General features: G+C 35.9%; 2 protein-coding genes across 3 annotated transcripts in view; both read right to left on the bottom strand.

The window, feature by feature from the left end:
• Positions 1–23,828, bottom strand: part of LOC101889145 (uncharacterized) — a 67,218-nt gene that overhangs the window by 42,044 nt on the left and 1,346 nt on the right. The window contains exon 1 of one of the 2 annotated variants that reach the window (XM_005188524.4): positions 6,606–7,395. The exons of the other annotated variant lie outside the window; for it this stretch is intronic. The gene's annotated coding sequence lies outside the window, so the exon portion shown is untranslated. Of the gene's footprint in view, positions 1–6,605; positions 7,396–23,828 lie in introns of those variants that run through there. 2 annotated transcript variants of the gene reach the window in all.
• On the bottom strand, positions 17,014–17,832 carry LOC105262145 (uncharacterized). The gene is made up of 3 exons (XM_020038560.2): positions 17,742–17,832; positions 17,282–17,623; positions 17,014–17,221 (listed from the first exon to the last, which is right to left on the bottom strand). Exons 1-3 carry the CDS (start codon positions 17,796–17,798, stop codon positions 17,069–17,071), a joined length of 552 nt encoding a protein of 183 aa, XP_019894119.1. The 5' UTR covers positions 17,799–17,832; the 3' UTR covers positions 17,014–17,068.

Raw genomic sequence — 23,828 nt, 5'->3', positions numbered from 1 at the left:
TGGTCTCCACCGAGTTTTCTATAGATAATCTGTGGTCTCCACCAAGTTTTCTATAGAAATCTGTGGTCTCCATCAAGTTTTCTATAGAAATCTGTGGTCTCCACCAAGTTTTCTATAGAAATCTGTGGTCTCCACCTAGTTTTCTATAGAAATCTGTGGTCTCCACCAAGTTTTCTATAGAAATCTGTGGTCTCCACCAAGTTTTCTATAGAAATCTGTGGTCTCCACCAAGTTTTCTATAGAAATCTGTGGTCTCCATCAAGTTTTCTATAGAAATCTGTGGTCTCCACGAAGTTTTCTATGGAAAACGGTGGTCTCCACCAAGTTTTCTATAGAAATCTGTGGTCTCCACCAAGTTTTCTATAGAAATCTGTGGTCTCCACCAAGTTTTCTATAGAAATCTGTGGTCTCCACCAAGTTTTCTATAGAAATCTGTGGTCTCCACCAAGTTTTCTATAGAAATCTGTGGTCTCCACCAAGTTTTCTATAGAAATCTGTGGTCTCCACCAAGTTTTCTATAGAAATCTGTGGTCTCCACCAAGTTTTCTATAGAAATCTGTGGTCTCCACCAAGTTTTCTATAGAAATCTGTGGTCTCCACCAAGTTTTCTATAGAAATCTGTGGTCTCCACCAAGTTTTCTATAGAAATCTGTGGTCTCCACCAAGTTTTCTATAGAAATCTGTGGTCTCCACCAAGTTTTCTATAGAAATCTGTGGTCTCCACCAAGTTTTCTATAGAAATCTGTGGTCTCCACCAAGTTTTCTATAGAAATCTGTGGTCTCCACCAAGTTTTCTATAGAAATCTGTGGTCTCCACCAAGTTTTCTATAGAAATCTGTGGTCTCCACCAAGTTTTCTATAGAAATCTGTGGTCTCCACCAAGTTTTCTATAGAAATCTGAGGTCTCCACCAAGTTTTCTATAGAAATCTGTGGTCTCCACCTAGATTTCTATAGAAATCTGTGGTCTCCACCAAGTTTTCTATGGAAATCTGTGGTCTCCACCGAGTTTTCTATAGAATTCTGTGGTCTCCACCAATATTTCTATAGAAATCTGTGGTCTCAACAAAGTTTTATATAGAAATCGGTGGTCTCCACCAAGTTTTCTATAGAAATCTGTGGTCTCCACCAAGTTTTCTTTAAAAATCCTGGGTCTCCACCAAGTTTTCTATAGAAATCCTAGGTCTCCACCTTACTCCAAAATGATTTTAAATTATTTGAAAATAGAATATTGTTCCACGTATAGGCTGCTACCACCGAAAAACCAACAATTTTATTACAAATATTCAGAAAAAAAACATTGACTCCAAAACAAAATTCAGGCATACAATTCTTGTTATCTTATCAGGGTAATACGAAGGTAGCTATATACAAACACACATATATATTCAATGAAACAAAGCTTTTTCAATTTTTTCTTCTAGGGCAGCAACTTTTTCAACCTAATCAACAAAGGTACAACGACTTTATGGCATTTTTTGACCTCAACACAAAATTAAATTCCTTTTAAGACACCCATCTCCAAACGTCTAATTTTAAGGGGAAAATTTTGTGCGTAACATTTATGTCGATATTTTCAAAGGTTGGATGAAAAATGAATGAATTTTGGTCCAGATACAAATAGAGTAATTTTATTTGCCGTAATTGTCAGTTTGTTGATAGGAGACAGGGATTAAATGGGGTCCCTTATTTCTTACCAACCTCTCTCACCAATCTCTCTCACCAATAAATTGCAGCAATTATAATTGCCTAGTGTAAATCTGGTCTAAAATCCATTCCCCTGCAATACTACCATTGCAAATATTAATCCAAAAAAATCTCAACACACAATTCCCTCCCAAAAAGGGGATTTTCTTAAATTTAAAAAAGAATAATGGCAATCATGTCAGCAAAGACAGCATGGGAAGCAGAAAAAAAAACGCGAAAGGCAGTGTGCATTGAAAAGTTGTAGTCAGAACAAAAACAACAACAATATTGAGACAAATGGGCGACAAAACTAAAAGGAAACAAAGCCAACTAAAAAGATTCACACTTATCAGAAGACAAAAAAAAAAACATAACACAAAAAAATATTGAGAGAAGCAAAAAAACTACACTCGAACAAAATTCACAGTAAATGATTATGATTGATTACACTCAGAGAATAACAACATAACACAGATAATTGTCACATACCATGACCATGTAAGCTCTTTTAATAAGTTTTTGTAGCGGTTTATTACTCAATTAATGAGAGTCAATTATGGGAGGAGAGGGGGAGAGAAAGAGAGAAGTAGCATTAGAGATTAATTGAATTGTAATGCAAATGCCATATGCCGTTTTGTTTGATTGATTTGGCTACAAAAAAAACCTAAGCAAAAACAAAACTTTAGCACACAACGAATAATTAAAGACAGGGGAGAGAAGAAAAAAAAAAAACAAACGTAACAAGCCCCCAAAACATGACGTGTTGATTGGAATTGGAAACAGAGGGAAAAAAGAGACCAACCATGCAATAACTATACAAAATATAAATATTGTTGAGGGACAACACCAACAACTAAACCATAACGTCGTTTTCGTCTGTGGTATGACCATATCGCTGAGATACGCGTTGAAGTGGTAACAATTTGAGGGGATAAACACAGAAATTAACCACCAAAGCAAAAAAACATTGACAATAATACAGTTAAATCTGTATAATTGCAACTTGGTATATGCAAGAAATTGCGCCTATTTATTTTGTAGCCATTAATTATATTAGGTAAATAGTGAATGAAATTTCAATCATTAAAATAAGGAAAAAGTCAGTCGAAGCGGACTGTGTGAAAGCCTACAATAATAGGCAGATTTAGAAGAGGCAACCGTAAGAAATTGAAGTTTATATTGGAAATTTGTGTGAAGAAAATTAGGTTAACTATCATTGGAATTGGATGGAACAAATATATGTCGAATATTACGTTTATCTTGCACTGAATTAAGTAAATTCTGCGGGCTTATAATTTTAATTCCATTAAATGTAAATAAAACAAGTAGAATAGTTATCAGTCGGTTTTGCCAACAGATTTCTACCCCCAGCCTTCAGTTATGATTATTGAAACTGTTAACCTTCATGGGGGAGGTTTCGAAGCAGTTGGCCAATATTGACCAATTCGTATCTGACCTAAGACTGATAAAAATATTACAACGTGCCAGATTTGGACTATATCGACTACTTTCTATACTTTATATGAGATAATTGATTATTTTTAGAAAATGTTCAAATTGGGGTGGGGTGCTAGATATAGTCGAGCGAAGTATTTGATTTTCATACTTCATTTAATACCGATAAATATATTGGTATGGGCAAAATTACAAGAAAATCGAACATTTATGACCAATTTTATGCGGAAATCATAAATAAAATTTAGTTATAGGAAGTTGTAAAGAATCGCTGATTTTTTTGGAATTTATGACAGATAAAAGTATTGAAAATTATGGCCACTTGTGGGTGAGGTACCAGAATCTGATGGCAGATATCAATCATCTTCACAACAGATTTTGTGTTAGCAAAAATGTTAGGATATATAAAATATGAAGAGAACCGGATGCTTACTCCGCGTTTCATGGACGTTTTGTTTTCCAAACTTTTAATCCTCTGTGGTGGAGGTACCAGAAGGAGTGGACTGAGTGGACCATCTTCAAAGCAGATATTAAGTTAGTAGAAGTAATGGTATGTGTGAAATATAAAGAGAATCGGATACTTATTTCGTGTTTTTCGATCGTTGTGGTTATTCACAATTTTGACCCTTTTTGGGGAAGATAGCAGAAAAAATGGTCCGATCTCTACCTTCTTCGTAAGCGATCTTGTGTTGTTGGAAATATTGAGATGTGCCAAGTCTGAATGAAATCGGACGTTAATCTTACGTTTTATGAGCTTCGTTTATATATTCAAAATTTTGACCCTTTGTGGGGGAGGTACCTGAAGGGGTGGACGAATACAATTCATCTTCACAGTAGATCTTGTGTTGGTAGAAATAATGGTATGTGTGAAATATAAAGAGAACCGGATGCTTATTTCGTGTTTTATGGTCGTTGTGGTTATTCAAAATTTTAAACCTTTGTGGGAGAGGTACCAGAAGGAAAGGTCCGATCTCTACCATCTTCGTAACAGATCTAGTGTTGTTGAAAATATTGAGATGTGCCAAGTCTGAATGAAATCTGACGTTATTTTCGCGTATTATGAGCTTCATGGATACTCAAAATTTTGACCCTTTGTGGGAGAGGTACAAGAAGGAGAGGACCGATATATCCCATCTTCAAACCAGACCTTGGGATAGTTAAAGTATTGTGATGTGTGTAATTAGGAGCGAACCAGATGCTTATTTCGGGTTTTATAATCGTTTTTGTTATTCAAAAATGTTACCCTTTGTAGGGGAGGTACCAGAAGGAATGGTGGGATCTCTACCATCTTTATAATAGATCTTGTGTTTATGGAAATATTGAGATGTGCCAAGTCTTAATGGAATCGGATGTTAATTTCGCGTTAAATGAACTTTATGGATATTCAAAATTTTGACCCTTTGTGGGGGAGGTACCAGAAGTAGTGGACCGTTATATTCCATCTTCACACCAGACCTTTGATCAATAAAAATATTGTTATTTGTGTATTTTGAAGACAATCGGAATCTCACATCACATTTTATAAGAATTATATAATTATTCCAAATTTTGTCCATGCGTGGGGGAGGTACTTGACAGAGTGGACCGATATTGTCCATTTTCGCACCTGACCTAGCTCTGATGTAAATATTAGGATTCGCAAAGTTGGAGCAAAATCGGATCATTCTTTCTCTTTCTGTGCAGTGGATTATTTTCTTTGAAAATGTTGACATTTTGTGTGGGAGGTACCAGAAGTTGGCCGATATTGTCCATCTCCAAACTCGATCTAAGTTTGGCAATTATATTACGATGTACCAAGTTTGGGCGAAATCGGATACTCCCTTCGAGAGTTATCGTGCCCACCAGCCGGCCAGAGAGACAGGCGAAAGGATGGGCGGATGGTCCTGAAACGGAATTGGTCCAAAGAGACCTAGGGTCTAAAACTGTTATTTCGATGAGGCACGTTTTGGCCGTATCAAATGAAATATACCCTCTGTATGGCTGAGGATATAAAAACATTCCGTCTGAGTTGCTCCAAAATCTGAATTAGAGATGTTACTTTTCTGAATTACAGATGAAAATTATGTAGAGCAGTTTCGTCTTTGCCGCGTTTTTTTAAATTTTCACACACCTACGCCACCCAAGAATGGTTACAAAATGAGGTTTCTCGCTTTATTTCCACCGCACAATGGCCACCAAAATCTCCGGTGGACCTATGTGTCTGTAGTATTTTGGAAAGCAAGGTTGGCACTAAAAAATACCAAAGTGTCGATCACCTCAAGCAAGCGCTTCGCCGAGAATGGTCCAAAATACCTCAAAGTAACATTCGGGCAGCATGTGACGGTTTCATTGGCCGTTTGAAGGCCATAATTCATGCCAAAGGTGACCAATTTGAACAAATCTAAACTTAATCTAAAATTTGATGCTATTTCCGACATTTTTTCAATATATTTTTTCAAAAACATTAAAAAAAATTCAAAAATTATGGCGTTTGACTTTGTTGCAGTTTTCTTATCTCACCATGTACATGTCTCAAAATTTTCCTTTTTGGATATTTTCATATATTCCTTTTTTTAATTTTCAGGAACCATTTCAAAATTTCGCTCCCTAAAATATTTAAGATAATTCCCTTTTTTAATTTAATTTATTTAACGCCTTTACCCGAAACCATACGAATTACTCTTATCTAGACTCTTCTGTAATCCCCGCTTTTGTTTGATTTTTTGCACACATCATTACAACTGCGTTAAAAAGTCACTTGTAGTTGGTGGTGGCGGCGTTGTTGTTTTATCTTGGTTTTTATTATTATTTTTATTTTCTTTTTTCCTTCACTGGCTTTCAACGAGACTTGCAGTCTTCTGCCGTTTGTGGCCCATGAACTGTTTTGCATTTAGTTATGGTTGTTTGGTTTGTTGTTGTGACTTCACAACACACACAACAACATGACATTTCCAAACAGACAAAAAAAGTAATTGTTGTGACGAACAAACGGACGGACGGACAACAGACAGGCAATCAGACTCACGACGACGACGACGACCTCTTGATGGTAGGTTTTCGTTTTTATTTGATTTGTTTTTCTTTTTTTTTGGCAGACAAAACACAATTGAAGTGGCGTAGAGGAAGAAGAAGAAGACAAACAGACAAAATTTTAACTCTCCAACTGAGAGTTTAAAAATTTGACTCATTTCCTCTCTCTTTCTCTGTTATTTTATATGATTTTTTTCTTTGTAAAATACGCAAATCCACTCATGCACTTTATTTTGCTTTTGAGCCTGTTTCTTGTGTTTCCACTGGTCTTCTTTGCTTTTATTTTTTATTGCACACTACTTTTCACACACAATCGCAATGACGATGGCAAAAGACACGACAAACGAGCGACGAGCGAACAGAAAAAAAATTTACCCATGTCAAAAGAAACTTGTTTGCAATTTTTTAGATTTTATTTTAATTTTATGTTTTTTGCTTTTTTATTTTATTGCTTTACCTTTTTGTTTTTCCGTTTTTTTTATGACTTGCACTACCCGTTCTCCCAGCAGTGGTGGCAATCTTGCAGATACTTCGACACAATGTATGGCTATTAAACACGACACAACGAAGATGACAAAATTTTTTAGTTGAGAAATTTCTGAATGGAAATTTTTTCCATTTACTTTTTTCACTTGATTTTTGTAAATTGCTTCTTCTTGCTTTTGCTTTTTTTCGGAATTTTGTTGCACAAAATTTGTTACACTTTGCTGTTGTTTTTTTTATTTTCAATTTAATTATTTGCTCTTCTTTTATTTTTGTTTCACATCACTTTTTCTTGTTGGTGGTTGTTAAGTGAAATTATAAAAACAAAATTAACAATTTATTTCTTTTTTTTTTTTGTTTGCTGTTTAGCTTTCTTCTATATTATACATATATTTTTTCATATGCTTCTTCTTTTTACTTTGCTTGTATTAACTTCTTTCAGTATATGGATATAGAAACGGAAATTATTTTCCTCACACGCTTTACAGGACAAGAAATTAAGGGGCAATATGAAAATCACCAAAAAAATCTTAGCTTTTTTGCTTTCTTAGAGAAGTTTTTTGTTTCCTTCGATTATCTTCCGCGTTCACACGTCCACACGTCCGTTTGAAACGAGTGCCTCAATTGAATTGACTGAGTGAGTTTCCGACAAAATCCATCCAATCATAGTTCACGGCGCACTCATTGCTGCTCTAGCCCACTCTGGCCTGCTCTTGTGGGTGTTTTGTGTGTGTCGTTTTCCACTCGCCACTTTTGGCTCTCGTATAAAAATCCACTCTCTTGTTGTCTAGGGGCCTCTGGCTTGCCATTAAACGATTAGATTTATTCTGATATTTTCTTATTGTTTTTTATTATTATCATTATTGCCATTTCTTTGGTGTTGGCTAGAAAGAGACCACATGAAAAGAAATCAGCTGTTTTTTCTTTAATAGAGCACTGAACTTTTTTTTTCATATTCCACATGCCTTGTCTGGCGTTTCATTTGCTGGGTTTTCTTTTTTATTTCATTTCATTTCTCACTGTTTTATTTTTGTCAATGAACTCTCTCCGAGGCAAAACGCAAACTCATTTTCGCTCTCTCCCTCGCTCTCTTGCAGGGATGCTCTCATGAGTAAAGTAGGCAAATTATTTTAATGGGAACATATAAAACACACTCATTGCTTTGTGGGTAGAGTATACGGTAAAGAGGCATTGGAATGTTGGTTATTGAAAAGGACAAAATTATGTGGAAAAGAATTGGGATTCTTATCAGCTGCCACAAGCCGTATAACAAGGCATAATCCTGATCCTGGCGATCAACAGGGTGTTTTGGCTTCTTTTAGTGTTTTAATAAAACCTTGTCATATTATGATGAGTTGGTGTAATCAAGTAGTTGTATGTGTCACCCTGTATTAGTGATGTATAGTTCGCCAACTAACGGCGAAAAATAATGGGGCAAACAGAAAAGAGTACATTTATGGTGATTTTCAAATGGCTGTAACTTTGGTAAAAATGGTCATATCGATATGAAATAAAAAGATTTTGGAAGCTTGTCACTTCTGCCATTAATGGATATAAAGAAATTGCCTCTAACATTAGTTGATATATCCAAAATCTGGAGCTGCATATATCAGAGAAGAAAAGAATAGATCAATCAATAGATCAATAGAAGAGAAGACCTTAGGTGATTTTTATCCATTGCGCACAGTTTATGTATCCAAAATCTGGAGCTACATTATTAAAGTAAACAGAACATCAGAGAAAATATAAAATAATAAAGTTCACTTGATTTTTCAATCGATGGTATCTTCATAAGGAAGAGAGAGAGCTTACGTACGTTTCATGTATTGTTTCACTGTCGAACATCTTAAATTTGATCTATAATTTATCCATGACAAAAGGAATATTGCAAATCATTGAAATTTATAGTCAAAAAGCGTGCTCTGCTAGGAAAGTTTATCGCGTGCTTCTTCCAACCCATTTTTGGCTCAATGGGTACATACAGGGTGAGATAAAACAACCTGCAACAAAGTCAAACGCCATAATTTTTACATTTTTTCTTAATTTTATATAATGGAAAGAAAAAAAATCGGAAATACAATCAATATTTAGAATAAGTTTAGATTTGTTCGAATTGGTCACCTTTGGCACGATTTATGGTCTTCAAACGGCCTATGAAACCGTCACACGCTGCCCGAATGTTGTTCTGCGGTATTTTGGTCCATTACCGGCGAAGCGTTCTTTAAGTGATCGATTTTTTAGTGCCAACCTTGCTTTTCAAAATACTCCAGACACCAGTCCAACGGATTGGTATGCGGAGATTTTGGTGGCCATTGTGCGCTGGAAATAAAGCGAGGAACCTCATTTTGTAATCGTGCTGAGTCCTGTTGGAATGTCAAAGGTCTGCTGCCAAAATGTTTGCGTGCCCGAGGCTTTAATAGGCCCTCCAGAATATTTTCAAGATAATATTCGGCATTTACTCTGATGCCACGGTCGATTAATACGAGCGTGTGGCGGCCCACACCATCACCGTGGGCGGCGCTTGAGTTCTGGTGGCCAATCGAATGTGCACATTTTCAGCTGACCTCTTTGACAAGTAAACACGATAATTTTGTTTGTTTACAAACTGCTGGACAACGAATGTTTTCTCATCGGAGAAAACCACTTTCGGCCAAGCGAAGCAACCCTTTAGCTCTTTTGAGTCTATTTTCTTTCTGTTGCGATATAAGTTGTTGCACTTTTTGGAATTTTAATGGCTTTACCCCGAGCTCATTGCTGGACAACGAATGTTTTCTCATCGGAGAAAACCAAATTCGGCAGTCCATCACTTCAGGTCAAGCGAAGCAACAGTTTAGCTCTTCTGAGTCTATTTTCTTTCTGTTGCGGTGTAAGTTCTTGCACTTTTTGGAATTTCAATGGCTTTATCCCGAGCTCATTTTCCAAAAATTTGCCGAATGGAATATTGCGATATGTTCAGTTCACGAGCCATTTTTCGGCCACTGCGACGCGGATTTCGATCTAGTCGCTTCATTACTTTTCGAACCATTTCTGCTGATGTTGCTGTTTTACTTCGTCCCCTTTCTTGACGTCGGACTACGCTACCAGTATCTCGCGTAACGAGCGATGGTACGAGACACAAAAGATTTATTCATGTTTAAATGCTGGAGTGTTCTAACGATAGCCACCTGTGGTCTTCCAGCCAAATAAAAAGAAATGACCCTATCGCGCTTGAATTCTTTCACGAATAACTTTTTTCTCACCAAAATGCTTTTGTAGGCTTGAAAATGCCAGCAGTCTGAAGTTGGTTGCAGTTTTTTCATCTCAGTATCTAATTTTGATATTTTTACTAGTTTTCGAAACATGGAGAATATGGAACTAGCTACTCTTCTGACCAAGTTTAAAAAATCGGTTTGTCATAAGTGAGGTTCATAACCTGAGGTTGAGGTTATGTCCTCCTTTCAGTATAATCTCGAATTGTCTGGCATTTCACGTCCTTTATGACATATGCCACGGCTTTTTATAAGGTATCACAGCTAGAAAAGGCCTTATGAGTAGTTTTCTGTTAAAATCTCTTTCTAAGGTTTCCCCAAAACTTAAAACTTTTCCATAAAAAAAAACTTTCAGTGAGAACTTTTGTCTGCCCATTTTACAGCAGTATTTCATGTTTTTATCTTTCTCTTGTAAGCAAAAATTTATTTCTGTAAAAAAAAAACACTGACAGACTGACTGATAACAAGAGTTGACGTCATTTAGCCATTGGTAACAGTGATTTTGTATTTAATTTTAGCAGAAACTACTGCTGAAAAAAAACCTGGCAAATTAAAGAAGAAACAAAGTTTCTTTCGCGTTTTGTTTGAAAATGTCTAGCACGCGATTTAGCCATCATTTCCATTGGTTTTTGCCTCCTCCAGTGTTGTCTCACTAATGTGACGTTGACGCTGACGATTTTAAGCCAGCATATGAATATAAATTGTTTTTCTTTCGAGGGATATCACCTGTATCCCTTAGCGGTGGGTGGGTTGTAATGCTGTTCTTGGTAATTGAAAAAATTGTTTTCACGAGCCGCTAAGACCTAATTACATGTAGCTATAGCCCCACTCTGCCACCTGTGATTGATGGGAATTTATATTTCGATTTAAAGAAGACAACATGGAAAACAGTTGTCAAAGTATTTTCAATAAATACCAAATTGATTTCATTATTGATAGTTTTAATGGAATAATAACTACAGTACTTATTAAAGTGTCTGTGTGCCTTAAATGATTAATAAGGGTCGTTGCTTCAGAATCCTTCCTCTCCTCCTCAGAATCCCTCTTTCCTTTCCTCAATAGGGTAAATGAAATTTTACCGCAAATTTAATTTTATATTTTTTCTCACAAAAAACAAACAAGCAAGACTTTTGATTAAATTATATTTTTCCGATGAAAGTCGGGCTCGCTGTTATCGAAAAAGTACATATTTACTTTACTCATGTATCCAACAACTGAAGTATCGTTTATGTATCACAGGATATCTTCCACTTCTAGCTATGGAAAATAATTGCATATAGCTGTTCGAAAGTCGATCTACATATCCCTTATCTATATGCATAAAAGAGTAATGAAATAACTGAATTTTTCCGTTGAAAATAGGGCTCGCTGTGATCGAAAAAGTACATATGAACTATACTTATGTATTTCACAACTGAAATATTGTTCAAGCATCAGAGGATATCTTAAAGTTCTTCAAGGTGGCGCAAAAGTAATCCTCCTATCAGAAAATGTTATAAATATTTTTTGGCTGTAGACATTAGGGACCAATCGTAAAATTTATAGCATTTTCTGATAAGAGGATTACTTTTGCTCCACCTGTTACATATGGAAAATAATTGCCTACAGCTGTTCGAAAGTCGACCTACATATCCCTTACCTATACACATACAAAGACCTAAAATGGTAAAGACTAGACAAAATGCATTTTGAGCAAATGGTTTGTGTCTACAATACGGTTCATGACAGAGGAATGTTAATATAAAAAACATAATTACAAACACGAATGAGAAATAAGAGTTTGAAAAATCCAAAAAAGTGGCTTCAAAATTCTATTCCATAGACTTTCCCAGTTAATTGCGTATTGCCTAAGCGGTTTAAATCGCATAACATTGCTAACTATGTTGTTACGATATCATAACAACAGAGCTTTTTTCACAGGGTTGCCATATCTTGACACTGTCTTGTCCCATCTTTACACTTCTATGTCTTTGACACATATAAAAGAGTAGTGAAATAATTGACTCACTAACTGATCGAGAATTAACACCCAGACGAAGCGGCTGAGGTTAGAATGTTCAAATTTCACTCCATGGTCAGTTTTGGTGTGTAGATGTGCAAAATTCGTGCTAAAAGAAAAAATGTACTAAACATTGAATATGTTGTATTGGACAAACATAACGAGCCAGAACTCTGAAATTTGGAATGTGCCATGGCTCTCATGGATGGGAAAATGGTGCCATTTGGTACCATGTGAACGGATAGAGCTAAAATTTGGTTTGAGGCTAAAATTTGGGTTTGGATAGTAAGTTCGATGTATGAAGGTGGTTTTGAAAGTATGTACTAAGTGTGCGAACAGTACTAAATGGTACTAAATTTGGAACCATTGGTTTGGGGTAAACGGATCAAGCTGGAATTTTTTTGAAATTTTTTTGAGGTACTAAATGGTACTAAATTTGGAACAATTTGCTTAAAGGTGAATGTTAAATTTTGCAATTTTGTTTTGGCCTCCCTGTTCGTAGTAAGTTTGTTACAAAGAGGTGGTTTTGGAAATATGTACTACAAGTGCACGAAAAGTACTAAATAGTACTATATTTCGTACACTGTGATATTGAATGAAGGGAAAGTGCTTAAAATCTGAAATTTGCTATTAGGGCCGCAATTCATTTGTATCCTGGACATATGGATGTGGTTTTGGAAGTGTGTCCCATAATTGTGCTAAAAGTACTGATTGGTACTATATTTGGTATTCGGTGAAGGGGAAGAGATAAAATTCTGAAATTTGATATTTAGATTACTGATGGTATCTGTGTTTGAGATTTTAGCGTTGGTTTGGAAATGTGTCACATATTTGTACTAAAAGTACTAAATGGTACTAAATTTGGCATTGGGTGAAGAGATATGGCTGGAATCCTTAAATCTGATATTTAGGTCTCTGTTGGTACTATAGTATAGTTTATATATATATATATATATATATATATATATATATATATATATATATATATATACTATGTACTATAATTGTACAGAAAGTACTAAATAGTACTTAAATTGGTATTGAGTGTAGGGATAGGGCTGGAATCCTCAAATTTAGTATTGACGTCTCTGTTGGTATCTGGAATTGAGACGTGGAGATGGTTTTATAAATGTGTATTACAATTGTACGAAAAGTACTAAATGGTACTAAATTTGGTATTGGATGAAGGGGTAGGGCTAGAATTCTCAAAAAAAAGCAGAAAAGTTCGGCCGGGTCGAACTTTTATTACCCTCCACCATTTGGAAGGAACTTGAAAATCAAAAATACGATGACGTGGATCTGGAGAAGTAATTTTTTGTCATAGGCAGTAATAGAAATTCCGAACTTCAAATACGAAATTTAAAACAATTCCAATTTCCTGTCATAGCTTGCAGTACCTATTGCGAACTTCAAATACGAAATCTGAAACAAATCCGGAGAATAATGTAGCTAAAATCATAAAAATACCGAACATAGGGAGGTACCGATATCTGGCGGCTATACGAAGTACTAAATAGTACTTAAATTGGTATTGAGTGTAGGGATAGGGCTGGAATCCTCAAATTTAGTATTGACGTCTCTGTTGGTATCTGGAATTGAGACGTGGAGATGGTTTTATAAATGTGTATTACAATTGTACGAAAAGTACTAAATGGTACTAAATTTGGTATTGGATGAAGGGGTAGGGCTAGAATTCTCAAAAAAAAGTAGAAAAGTTCGGCCGGGTCGAACTTTTATTACCCTCCACCATTTGGAAGGAACTTGAAAATCAAAAATACGATGACGTGGATCTGGAGAAGTAATTTTTTGTCATAGGCAGTAATAGAAATTTCGAACTTCAAATACGAAATTTAAAACAATTCCAATTTCCTGTCATAGCTTGCAGTACCTATTGCGAACTTCAAATACGAAATCTGAAACAAATCGGGAGAATAATGTAGCTAAAATCATAAAAATACCGAACATAGGGAGGAACCAATATCAGGCGGCTATACGAAGGCCTGGATCTGCATTTACAATTTTCTTTCATAGGCTGTATTACCCATTACGAACTTCAAATACGAAATTTGAACAGATCCGGTAAATACTGTCGCTTAAATCATCAAAATAACAATATAGAGAGGTACAGTTGTATGGGGGCTATCCTAAGACCTGAACGTGCATAGACAATTTTCTTTCATAGGCTGTAGTACCCACTACGAACTTCATATTCGAAATTTGAAACAGATCCGATAAATAAAATCATAAAAATACCGAATATAGGGAGGTACCGTTATATGGGGGCTATACGAAGATGTGGACCCACATACGAAATTTTTAGGCATAGGTTGTAGTACCCAGTGCTACAATACTGTTTTGAAACAATACGAATACGAAATTTGAAACAATTCGGGTAAATGATGTCGCTAAAACTATTAAAATACCGAAAAAAGGGAGATACCGATACTTAGGGGCTGTACGAAGACCTGGACCTGCATAGACAATTTTCTGTCACAGACTGTAGTAACCAATACGAACTATCATTACGAAATTTGAAACGATTCCGGTGAACAATGTCGGTGAACAAATGGAATGACAAACTTAATCCTCCATGCTATGGTTGAGGATATAAAAAGGCCTCACACAACGAATTTAAGACTTTTGAAGTAGAAGGAAATTCAGGAATTCAAGGAAATTCAGGAATTCAAGGATTCATTGAATCCTTCCTTGACTACTTATTATGGTGCATTGCAGTAGAATTCTTTCCGGAGTATATTATTTATATTGCAGTTCGATTTTTTTATAGAAAATATATACATCTGACCCCAAACAAAACTGAAACAATTTTAATCCTACCTTTATTGCTTCTCATTCATTACCCTAGTCTTTTATGGCCTAGAAAATATTTACCACCCAATTTGCGTCATTTGCACTTAAGCTACCGCATTAGATTCCCTTGTTTATGATTCAAAAAAACAACAACAACAATAATAATAATATGTACTTAAGGAAAGGTCTTATTCCATAAAATAATTAAAAAAAACAAGTATTATTTTGTTGTTGTTAAATAATTGTTTTCTATACAAATAATAAATGCTTGGTCCCCACCCGCTATCAACATTTCCATGAATGAGCCACTTTAAAAAAATGGCTGGGTTTTTTTGTTTCACCTGAACATAAATTCAAATAGAGATTAAATTTCTCAAGTGGTTGCTCGTTCAATCCTCTCGTTCTTTGGTTGGTAATCTGGAAAATTCGCAATTAAATATAATAATTAAACAATCCATAGATAATTTATTATTGTTGTTGGTTTGTTTGCTTGTTTGGATTCTTTTGGAGGAAAGAAAACAAGCAAAGATTAATAGGAGGCAAGCCTACTAATGCGAATTTCCGTGTGCTCAGGTGGAGCATTTTTTTTTCCGCAGGAAGTAAAAGTCAATTGTTTTTGGAGATTAAGACGCAGTTTAGGGCCAAGGAAGTAAATGCGTATTGTTTTTGTTTAGCAAATGAAATTTGTGAAATACGTAAATAAATATTAACGTGACATTTGATAAATTTGCTCTAAAAGATTTATCGGATGCCGATTTTTTTTTTCTATTAAACTTCTATTAACGAACGATAAATTACCAGTAATCGATAAATGTTCTATTGATATGGTAAAGTTATCGGTAACTGATAAAGGGCTATAGAATATTAATATTCTATAGTTCCTTATCAGTTACCGATAACTTTACCATATCATTAAAACATTTATCGATTACTGGTAACATTTCTTTATAATTGCTCCGTTCTAACAGGATCTACTAGCTTCGCAATTTTCTTCGATATGGGTTCTTCGGAAATCGGTTATCGTAGTAGAAACCTTTACATTCTGGAGCAGACTAAAAATGAATCGATCAATATACTTTATTTATAATTGAGTGTATTGATCCAATGAAAATTGAGCGGTGAGAAAATATCGAAATATATCTCGTTGATTGAATACTGAATATATTTTTTCGAACTTTGAAATTTCTGAACGACCTACTTTTCCTTTATGATATCGAAAAAAAAATTCCTATAGAAAATTTCCTATAGAACATACCACTTTTAATTTTCTATAAAACATCTATCGATAAGCGATAAATTTTGTATAGAATATTTGCCGTTTACAAATAAGTTTGGTATAGCCAATTTATCGATAACCAATAACATTGTAGTAAAATATATAAAATACTAGTATGTGTTTACCGATTACAGATATCTTTGACATATCATATTTATTTAATAGAATATCTATCGATAACTTAACAATAAAATATTAATCGATAATTTTTCTTTAGAATATTTGATAATAATAATCCCTTAACTACTAATCTTCTATTAAATTTGCACCCGTCTTATATGAAATGTTATCGGTGACCGATAACTCTCAACCGATTAAAAAGGCGTGCTATAAAATATGTATGGAACGTCGATAACTTATCCATATGTAATATTTATTGTTCACTGCTTTCTTTGACTTAGGATATTTATCGATTATCGCTTAACAATGAATGTTCTTTGAATAGTTTATGGAGGTCGGAAATAATTTTCCGTTAATCGATCTACTTTTTATATAATCGTATCATTACTCGATGACTCGATCGTATCATTACTTGATAAATATAGAAGATTTGATGGTCGTCGATAAATGTTTGCCGCAAATCGATTATAATAACTTCACTCTAAAATGCCATTCGACCATATTCAAATAACAATTTATCGAAAAAAAGGTGTCAGAAAATTCCTCCGTGATTGTCTATTGCTTGTGAATATAAAACTCTCTTACTGAAAACTGGTTAGTGATTGATAAGTGCTTTATAGAAAATGTATCGAAAATCGACTACTGACATCTTTGCTTTAAAATATTTATCGATCATCATTCAGCTATAAAGATTTCAAGCTAACATTATCGATAAGCAAAAAAGATTCTACAGAAAATTTCTCGTAAATGGTTTATACATAATAGTTATTAATCGATAAGTTATCGAAAAGGGATAAAATTTATCGCTCAGCAATAAACCCATTCATTGTTAATCGATAACTATTTTGTAGCTAATTCTTCACTGATGTTTTATAGAATATTTATCGAAATTCGATATCGATAACGATCAACTTGAGTTGTATGTTTCCAATTAAAAATTTTATTATTTTTCATCACTTTTTTATATATTTTTCGAAAATTGCATATCATTTCGGTGCCACAGCTCCGGAGACTTTTGTGATGGCAAAAAGTTTGTCATTCTCCAGAAACTCCAGGGCAACGGTGAAATTCATAAACGGAGCATAGGTGGGCACAAACTTATCGGTGACGGTGAAATTTTCCATTTTATACAAGAAATTCTAGAAACAAAGAAATTCCAATAAGAAAATCCAAATTACAAAACTCATCCCATAACTCACCCCTTTTACCGGACACATATGCGGCAGATTCGATGTCCTACGAACTTCACTCAAGATTGTCTTGAGCAGGCGATTTTCCGTCGATCCATCCCAAATGTCACAAAATTTAAATTTCAAATCCATAATTCGAATACTGTTACGCATACTCCCCTGCCGGAAGTGAAACCATATTCGTACATAGAACTTTGTACCCAAATCACGTTCGAACACGGCCTGCTGATTCAGATAAAAGATATTAGGTTTATCTGGTGTAATGAAACCACAATTTGAGAAACGGGCCAAACTCGTGAAATTTTTACAAAAATATTCGGTCAGAACGAAATTGAAACGTCTGGTGGAGGACTAAAAATGGGAAAATCAGCGCAGAGAATGAAAAAATATTAAATTTAATTTTAATAACTTCAAATTTCTTCTCCTTTTTTCTCAAACTATTGTAAATTTTGAAATTATAAAAACTAACCTCAATCGAAGCGATTATATACAATGTGAATATTAAATGTATGACTATGAGCTTCATCTTCCGTACTCGAATGGCAACCACAAACTATATTATTAACTATATTTTGAATTTGAATTGTCCTCCATTTTATGAAGTAATTTATGCTAATGTGCCAAAAATTTTGCAAATCGTCATCATTGAAGCATTAAAAAATGTTTTCTATTCTAATATCGATTAGCAAGAGATCTACAAACACAGATACTGCGAATATTGCATCATTTTAATTGCCATTTCATTATTATTATGTATTATACAGTAATACCTCTAATGGCAGGAACAAAATACCATAGAATTTATAATTATCACCTATTTCGTTCACGAAGACCTAGGGTCTTCTACTTCTACACAGAGAAGAAGACCTAAGGTCTTCTACTTCTACACAGAGAAGAAGAAGACCTAAAGCCTTCTACTTCTACACAGAGAAGAAGAAGACCTAAGGTATTCTACTTCCACACAGAGAAGAAGACCTAGGGTCTTCTACTTCTACACAGAGAAGAAGAAGAAGACTTAAGGTCTTCTACTTCTACACAGAGAAGTAGAAGAAGACCTAGGGTCTTCTACTTCTACACAGAGAAGTAGAAGAAGACCTAGGGTCTTCTACTTCTACACAGAGAAGAAGAAGACCTAGGGTCTTCTACTTCTACACAGAGAAGAAGAAGAAGAAGACCTAGGGTCTTCTACTTCTGCACAGAGAAGAAGAAGACCTAAGGTATTCTACTTCCACACAGAGAAGAAGAAGACCTAAGGTCTTCTACTTCCACATAGAGAAGAAGAAGACCTAAGGTCTTCTACTTCCACACAGAGAAGAAGAAGACCTAAGGTCTTCTACTTCCACACAGAGAAGAAGAAGACCTAAGGTCTTCTACTTCCACACAGAGAAGAAGAAGACCTAAGGTCTTCTACTTCCACACAGGGAAGAAGAAGACCTGGGGTCTTCTACTTCTACACATAGAAGAAGAAGACCCGGGGTCTTCTACCTCTACACAGAGAAGGAGAAGAACTAAGGTCTTCCATTTGGAACGAATTTAGCAATTTTCAAAAAAAAAAGATAAAATCTGTTGAATTCTGTTAAAATCTTACAAATACCAAATGTAGCCGTCATATTGGGGTCTATACGACGACGTGGAGCTGCATAGGTAGTATTTGTCATAAGCCATTACAATATTGAAAAGAGAAACTTGAAGAAAAAAAATCGGTGAATAATGTACCTAAAATCATCAATATAGGGAGGTACTATTATATGGGGCTATACCAAAATGTGGACCTGCACAGACAATTTTCTGACTTAGGCTGCAGTATCCATTACGAACTTCAAATACGAAATTTGAAATAATCTCGCTAAAATCATCAAAATACCGAATATCGGGAGGTATCGTTATTTGGGGGTTATATGAAAACGTGGACCTGCAGAGACAATTTTCTGTCTTTGGCTGTAGTATCCCTTTGGAACTTCAAATACTAAATTTGAATCAATTCCGGTGAATAATGTCGTTAATATCATCATAATACCGAATATTGGGAGGTACTGTTATATGGGGGCTATATGAAAACGTGGACCTACATGACCCATTTACGAACTTAACAGACGGACATCGCTAAATCGACATAGAATTTTACGCTGATCAAGAATATATATACTTTGTTGGATCTTACATGAGTATTTCGAGGAGTTACAAACGGAATGGCAAAGTTATGGTGGAGGGTATAAAAAATCCAGGAAAGAAATTTTCGAAATTATGAAGGATTTTTTTAATAAATTCTCGATTTTGAAAAAAAGTTTTTTTTAAAATTCATTGATTTTGAAAAAAAAAAAACTGGATTTTGAAAAAAACATCCTTGATTTTGAAAAAATATCCGTTTTAAGCTTTATCCAAGACCACATTTTATTCGTTCATTTGCCTTTCAAGATGCGGAAATTTGTGTATGTGTGTGTGAGTAAACATACCCAATGTAATGGAAAAACGAACATCAATTAGGAAGGAAAGACAGAAAGAATGCATGGAAGGAAGGAAGGACGGCAGAAATGAAGGAAGAACACAAACGCCATTGAAGGTCAGGGACATATTTGGAAATAATTTGAAGTATGCACTTGGGCAATGGTACTTGAGAAGTATTTGCAGCAGCGACACCAATACAGAAGAAAGAAAATAATAATGCACAAGAGGACGCTAAGGAAGACTCAACCAAGAACATTATTTAAACTTTGTAGGAATATTTGTTTTTAATTTAAATTTGAAATTATTTTTAAATTATATCGTAATTTGTTGAAAACACTTTGTAATTTTTGAACTTTTAATTGGCATTTTTATTTTTATTTATTTTTTTTTTTTTTCAAATTTATAGTTTTCTATTTTTGGGTTGGTTGTTTTTTTCTCTCTATTTTTTCATCACCTGCTGTGAAATTTTCATAAATTTGTCTGCGGCCCAAAAACAAAATGGGTTCGCCATGCCGTTGTAATCAGCCAATAAATCATATGACACTTTTCAAAAAAAAAAAAAAAAAAACAAAATCTGGGTCATTAAAACCGACAAATTCAAAATGTAAAGAAGTGCCGGAATGATGATGACACATCCGAATCATGTGAACCGTGAAAATTTGAAAAATAAATGCCACAAATATTTGTTACAAATTATTTAGCAGGGCCGAATTGTGTGGTACCCTATACCAAAGAAGCCATAACCGATTTTAAACAAAATTTTTTAATAATAGCAGTACAGGGTGAGATAAAAAAATAACTGCAACAAAGTCAAACGCCATAATTTTTACATTTTTTATACCCTCCACCTTGGAAATGTGTCCGTCCGCCTGACTGTTAAAATCACGATACAGTCCACATTATTTGACGTATAGCGTCAAAATTAAGCGGAACAATTTGTATTGTGTCTAGGTTGGTTGGTATTGAAAATAAGATATATCGGTCCACGTTTTGGTATAGTCCCCACATAACGGTACCTACCGATTTTGATAATTTTTTGCCAAAATTTTTCACGGATTTGTCTGAAAATTGATATTTGTAGTTCGCAATGGGTTTTAGCTCCGGTGGCGGAACATGGTATATATAGGTATAGTCCCCATACAACGGTACCTCCCGGTATTCGGTATTTTGACGATTTTTGCCATATTTTTACTCGGATTTGTCTGAAAATTGGTATTTGTTGTTCGCAATGGGTCCTAGTTCGTGTGGGGAAATATTGTATTTATGGGTCCACGCTTTGGTATAGTCCCCATATAACGGTACCTCCCGATATCCGGTATTTTGATGATTTTCGCACCCATTTTTCGTGGATTTGTCTGAAAATTGGTATTTGCAGTTCGTAATGGGTTTTAGCTCCGGTGGCAGAACATGGTATATATAGGTCCACGTTTTGGTATAGCCCCTATATAACGGTACTTCCCGATATCCGGTATTTTGATGATTTTTTGCCACATTTTTTCACGGATTTGTCTGAAAATTGGTATTTGTAGGTCGGTGCAAGTTCGTGTGGCGATTTATGGGTCCACGCTTTGGTATTGCCCCCTTATAACGGTAACACCCGATTTTTGGTATTTTGATGATTTTTGCCCCATTTTTCACGGATTTGTCTAAAAATTGGTACTTGTTGGTCATAATGGGTTCTGGCTGCGGTGGCGAAACATTGTATAGGTCCACGGTACCTCCAGATATTCGATATGTTGATGATTTTTGACACATTTCTCCGCGGATTTGTCTAAAAATTGGTATTTGTTGGTCATAACGGGTTCTAGCTGCGCTGGCGAAACATTGTGCGTATAGGTCCACGGTACCTCCAGATATTCGGTATTTTGATGATTTTTGCCATATTTCTCTTCGGATTTGTCAAAAATTGGTATGTGTGGGTCATAATGGGTTCTAATGTTTCCTTTACTCTAAGGTGGAGGGTATTAAAAGTTCGGCCCGGCCGAACTTAATTTTTTTTTAACTTGTTATTAAATTTTATTGAATGAAAGCAAAAAAGGTCGGAAATAGCATCAAATTTTAGAATCAATTTCGATTTGTTCGAATTGGTCACCTTTGGCACGAATTATGGCCTTCAAACGGCCAATGAAACCGTCACACACTGTCCGAATGTTGCTCTGCGGTATTTTGGCCCATTCTCGGTGAAGCGCTTGCTTGAGGTGATCGACACTTTGGCGTTTTTTTAGTGCCAATCTTGCTCTCCAAAACACTCCAGACACAATAGTCCAACGGATTGGTATCCGGAGATTTTATGTGGTCATTGGGCGCTGGAAATGAAAAGAAATGAAGAACCTCATTTTGAAATCATTCTTGGGTGACGCGAGCTGAGTGCGATGATGCTGAGTCCTGTTGGGAATGTTCAAGGTCTGCGGCCAAAATGTTTGCGAGCTTAAGGCTTTCAGACACCCACCAGAATATTTTCGCGATAATATTCGGTATTTATTCTGATGCGAGAGAGCGACCTCTGGCTGTTATGGCGGCCCACATCATCACCATGGCCATGGGACGGTCTGTGGTCAGCTATGCGGTTCCAGTGTCGTCTGCGAATACTAGTGCTACACAGTGGAAGCACATCCAGACCTGCCAGAATGCTGCCCTCAGAACTGCGACAGGGTGCCTTCTCATGACACCAGTGGACCATCTACATGAGGAGGCGATAGTCCTTCCCTTGCATCAGCATAATCATATGCTTTCGTTGCAGTTCCTGCTTGGGTGTTACCGTGAGAGTCATCTCAACCATCATATGGTGGATAATTCTCCCCCAGCCAGGCGTGTCGGGGAGGACATACATGATCTAGAGAGGGTGGTCCAACGCTACAAGAGAGAACCTCTAGATCAAGAAGCCTATCAGGCAGGTTTGAGTGGCATTCTTACCGTTGCAGTCGCAGAAGCCATTAGCAATTATAAAATGAATGCCGTCCTAGGTGTACACCCCCCTTCCATTGCAGCTGAAGAACGTCAGCTGCCTACACAAACCAGGGTAGTTTTGGCGCAATTACGTTCAGCATGGTTTAGTCGTCTCAATTCGTATTGGGCACGAATTGATGAAGATGTGCGTGACGCCTGCCCGACGTGTGATACAGGCCCGCACAATACGCTACACCTCTTTAATTGCACAGCCAAACCTACCCAACTTACTCCCGAAGATCTCTGGATACAGCCCATTAAAGTAGCCGAATTTCTAAGCCTGGAGCTGGAACCAGATTAGAGAATGCAAACACTTGCATGTACTACTGCTACAACAACAAAAATAACCATAGCCAGCGCTTGAGTTCTGGTGGCCAACCGAAGTTGCACATTTTAAGCTGACCTCTTTGGCAAGTAAACACGATCATTTTGTTTGTTTACAAACGGCTGGACAACGAATGTTTTCTCATCGGAGAAAACTAAATTCGGCAGTTCCCCACATTCGACCAAACGAAGCAACTCTTTAGCTCTTTTGAGCCTATTTTCTTTCGGTTGCGGTGTAAGTTCTTCTACTTTTTGGAATTTCAATGGCTTTACCCCGAGCTCTTTTTTCAAAATTTGCCGAATGAAATATTGCGACATGTTCAGCTCACGAGCCATTTTTCGGCTCGACTGCGACTCGGGTTTCAATCAAGTCGCTTCTTTACTTTTCAAAGCATTTCTGCTGATGTTGCTGCTGTTTTTTCTTCCACTTTCTTGACATCGGGCTACGCTACCAGTATCACGATAACGAGTGATGGTAGGAGACACAAAAGATTTATTCACGTTTATATGCTGAAGCTGGTGCTCTAACGAGAGCCACTTGTGATTTTTGCAGACAAATATAAAGAAATCGCACACTATCACCCTTGAATTCCATCGCGAATAACTTTTTTCGGGAAAATTCCCAGCAAAATGCCTTGGAATGCTTGTAAACAATATAATGAGCTGCCAGTGGAATAATTTTAACAGCTGTCGGACGAGTGGCTTAGTAATGACAGCAGTCTGAAGTTGGTTGCCGTTTTTCTTTATCTCACCCTGTAGAAGATCTTAGGCCTTCTTTTTCTCTGTGTAGAAGTAGAAGACCTTAGGTCTTCTTCTTCTTCTCAGTGTAGAAGTAGAAGAC

Source organism: Musca domestica, unplaced genomic scaffold (genome assembly GCF_030504385.1).
Source record: "Musca domestica strain aabys unplaced genomic scaffold, Musca_domestica.polishedcontigs.V.1.1 37, whole genome shotgun sequence".
NCBI classification, from domain to species: domain Eukaryota; kingdom Metazoa; phylum Arthropoda; class Insecta; order Diptera; family Muscidae; genus Musca; species Musca domestica.
This window is presented reverse-complemented; position numbering and strand designations above follow the sequence as displayed.

Bases quoted from the DNA above. Each gene is read 5' to 3' on its own strand.
- LOC105262145 (XM_020038560.2), bottom strand. From the start codon at position 17,798: ATGAAGCTCATAGTCATACATTTAATATTCACATTGTATATAATCGCT. The intron at 17,624-17,741 runs GTTAGTTTTTAT...TCCCATTTTTAG, and splicing joins ATATAATCGCTTCGATTGAG to TCCTCCACCAGACGTTTCAA. The intron at 17,222-17,281 runs GTGAGTTATGGG...CTTTGTTTCTAG, and splicing joins ATATGTGTCCGGTAAAAGGG to AATTTCTTGTATAAAATGGA.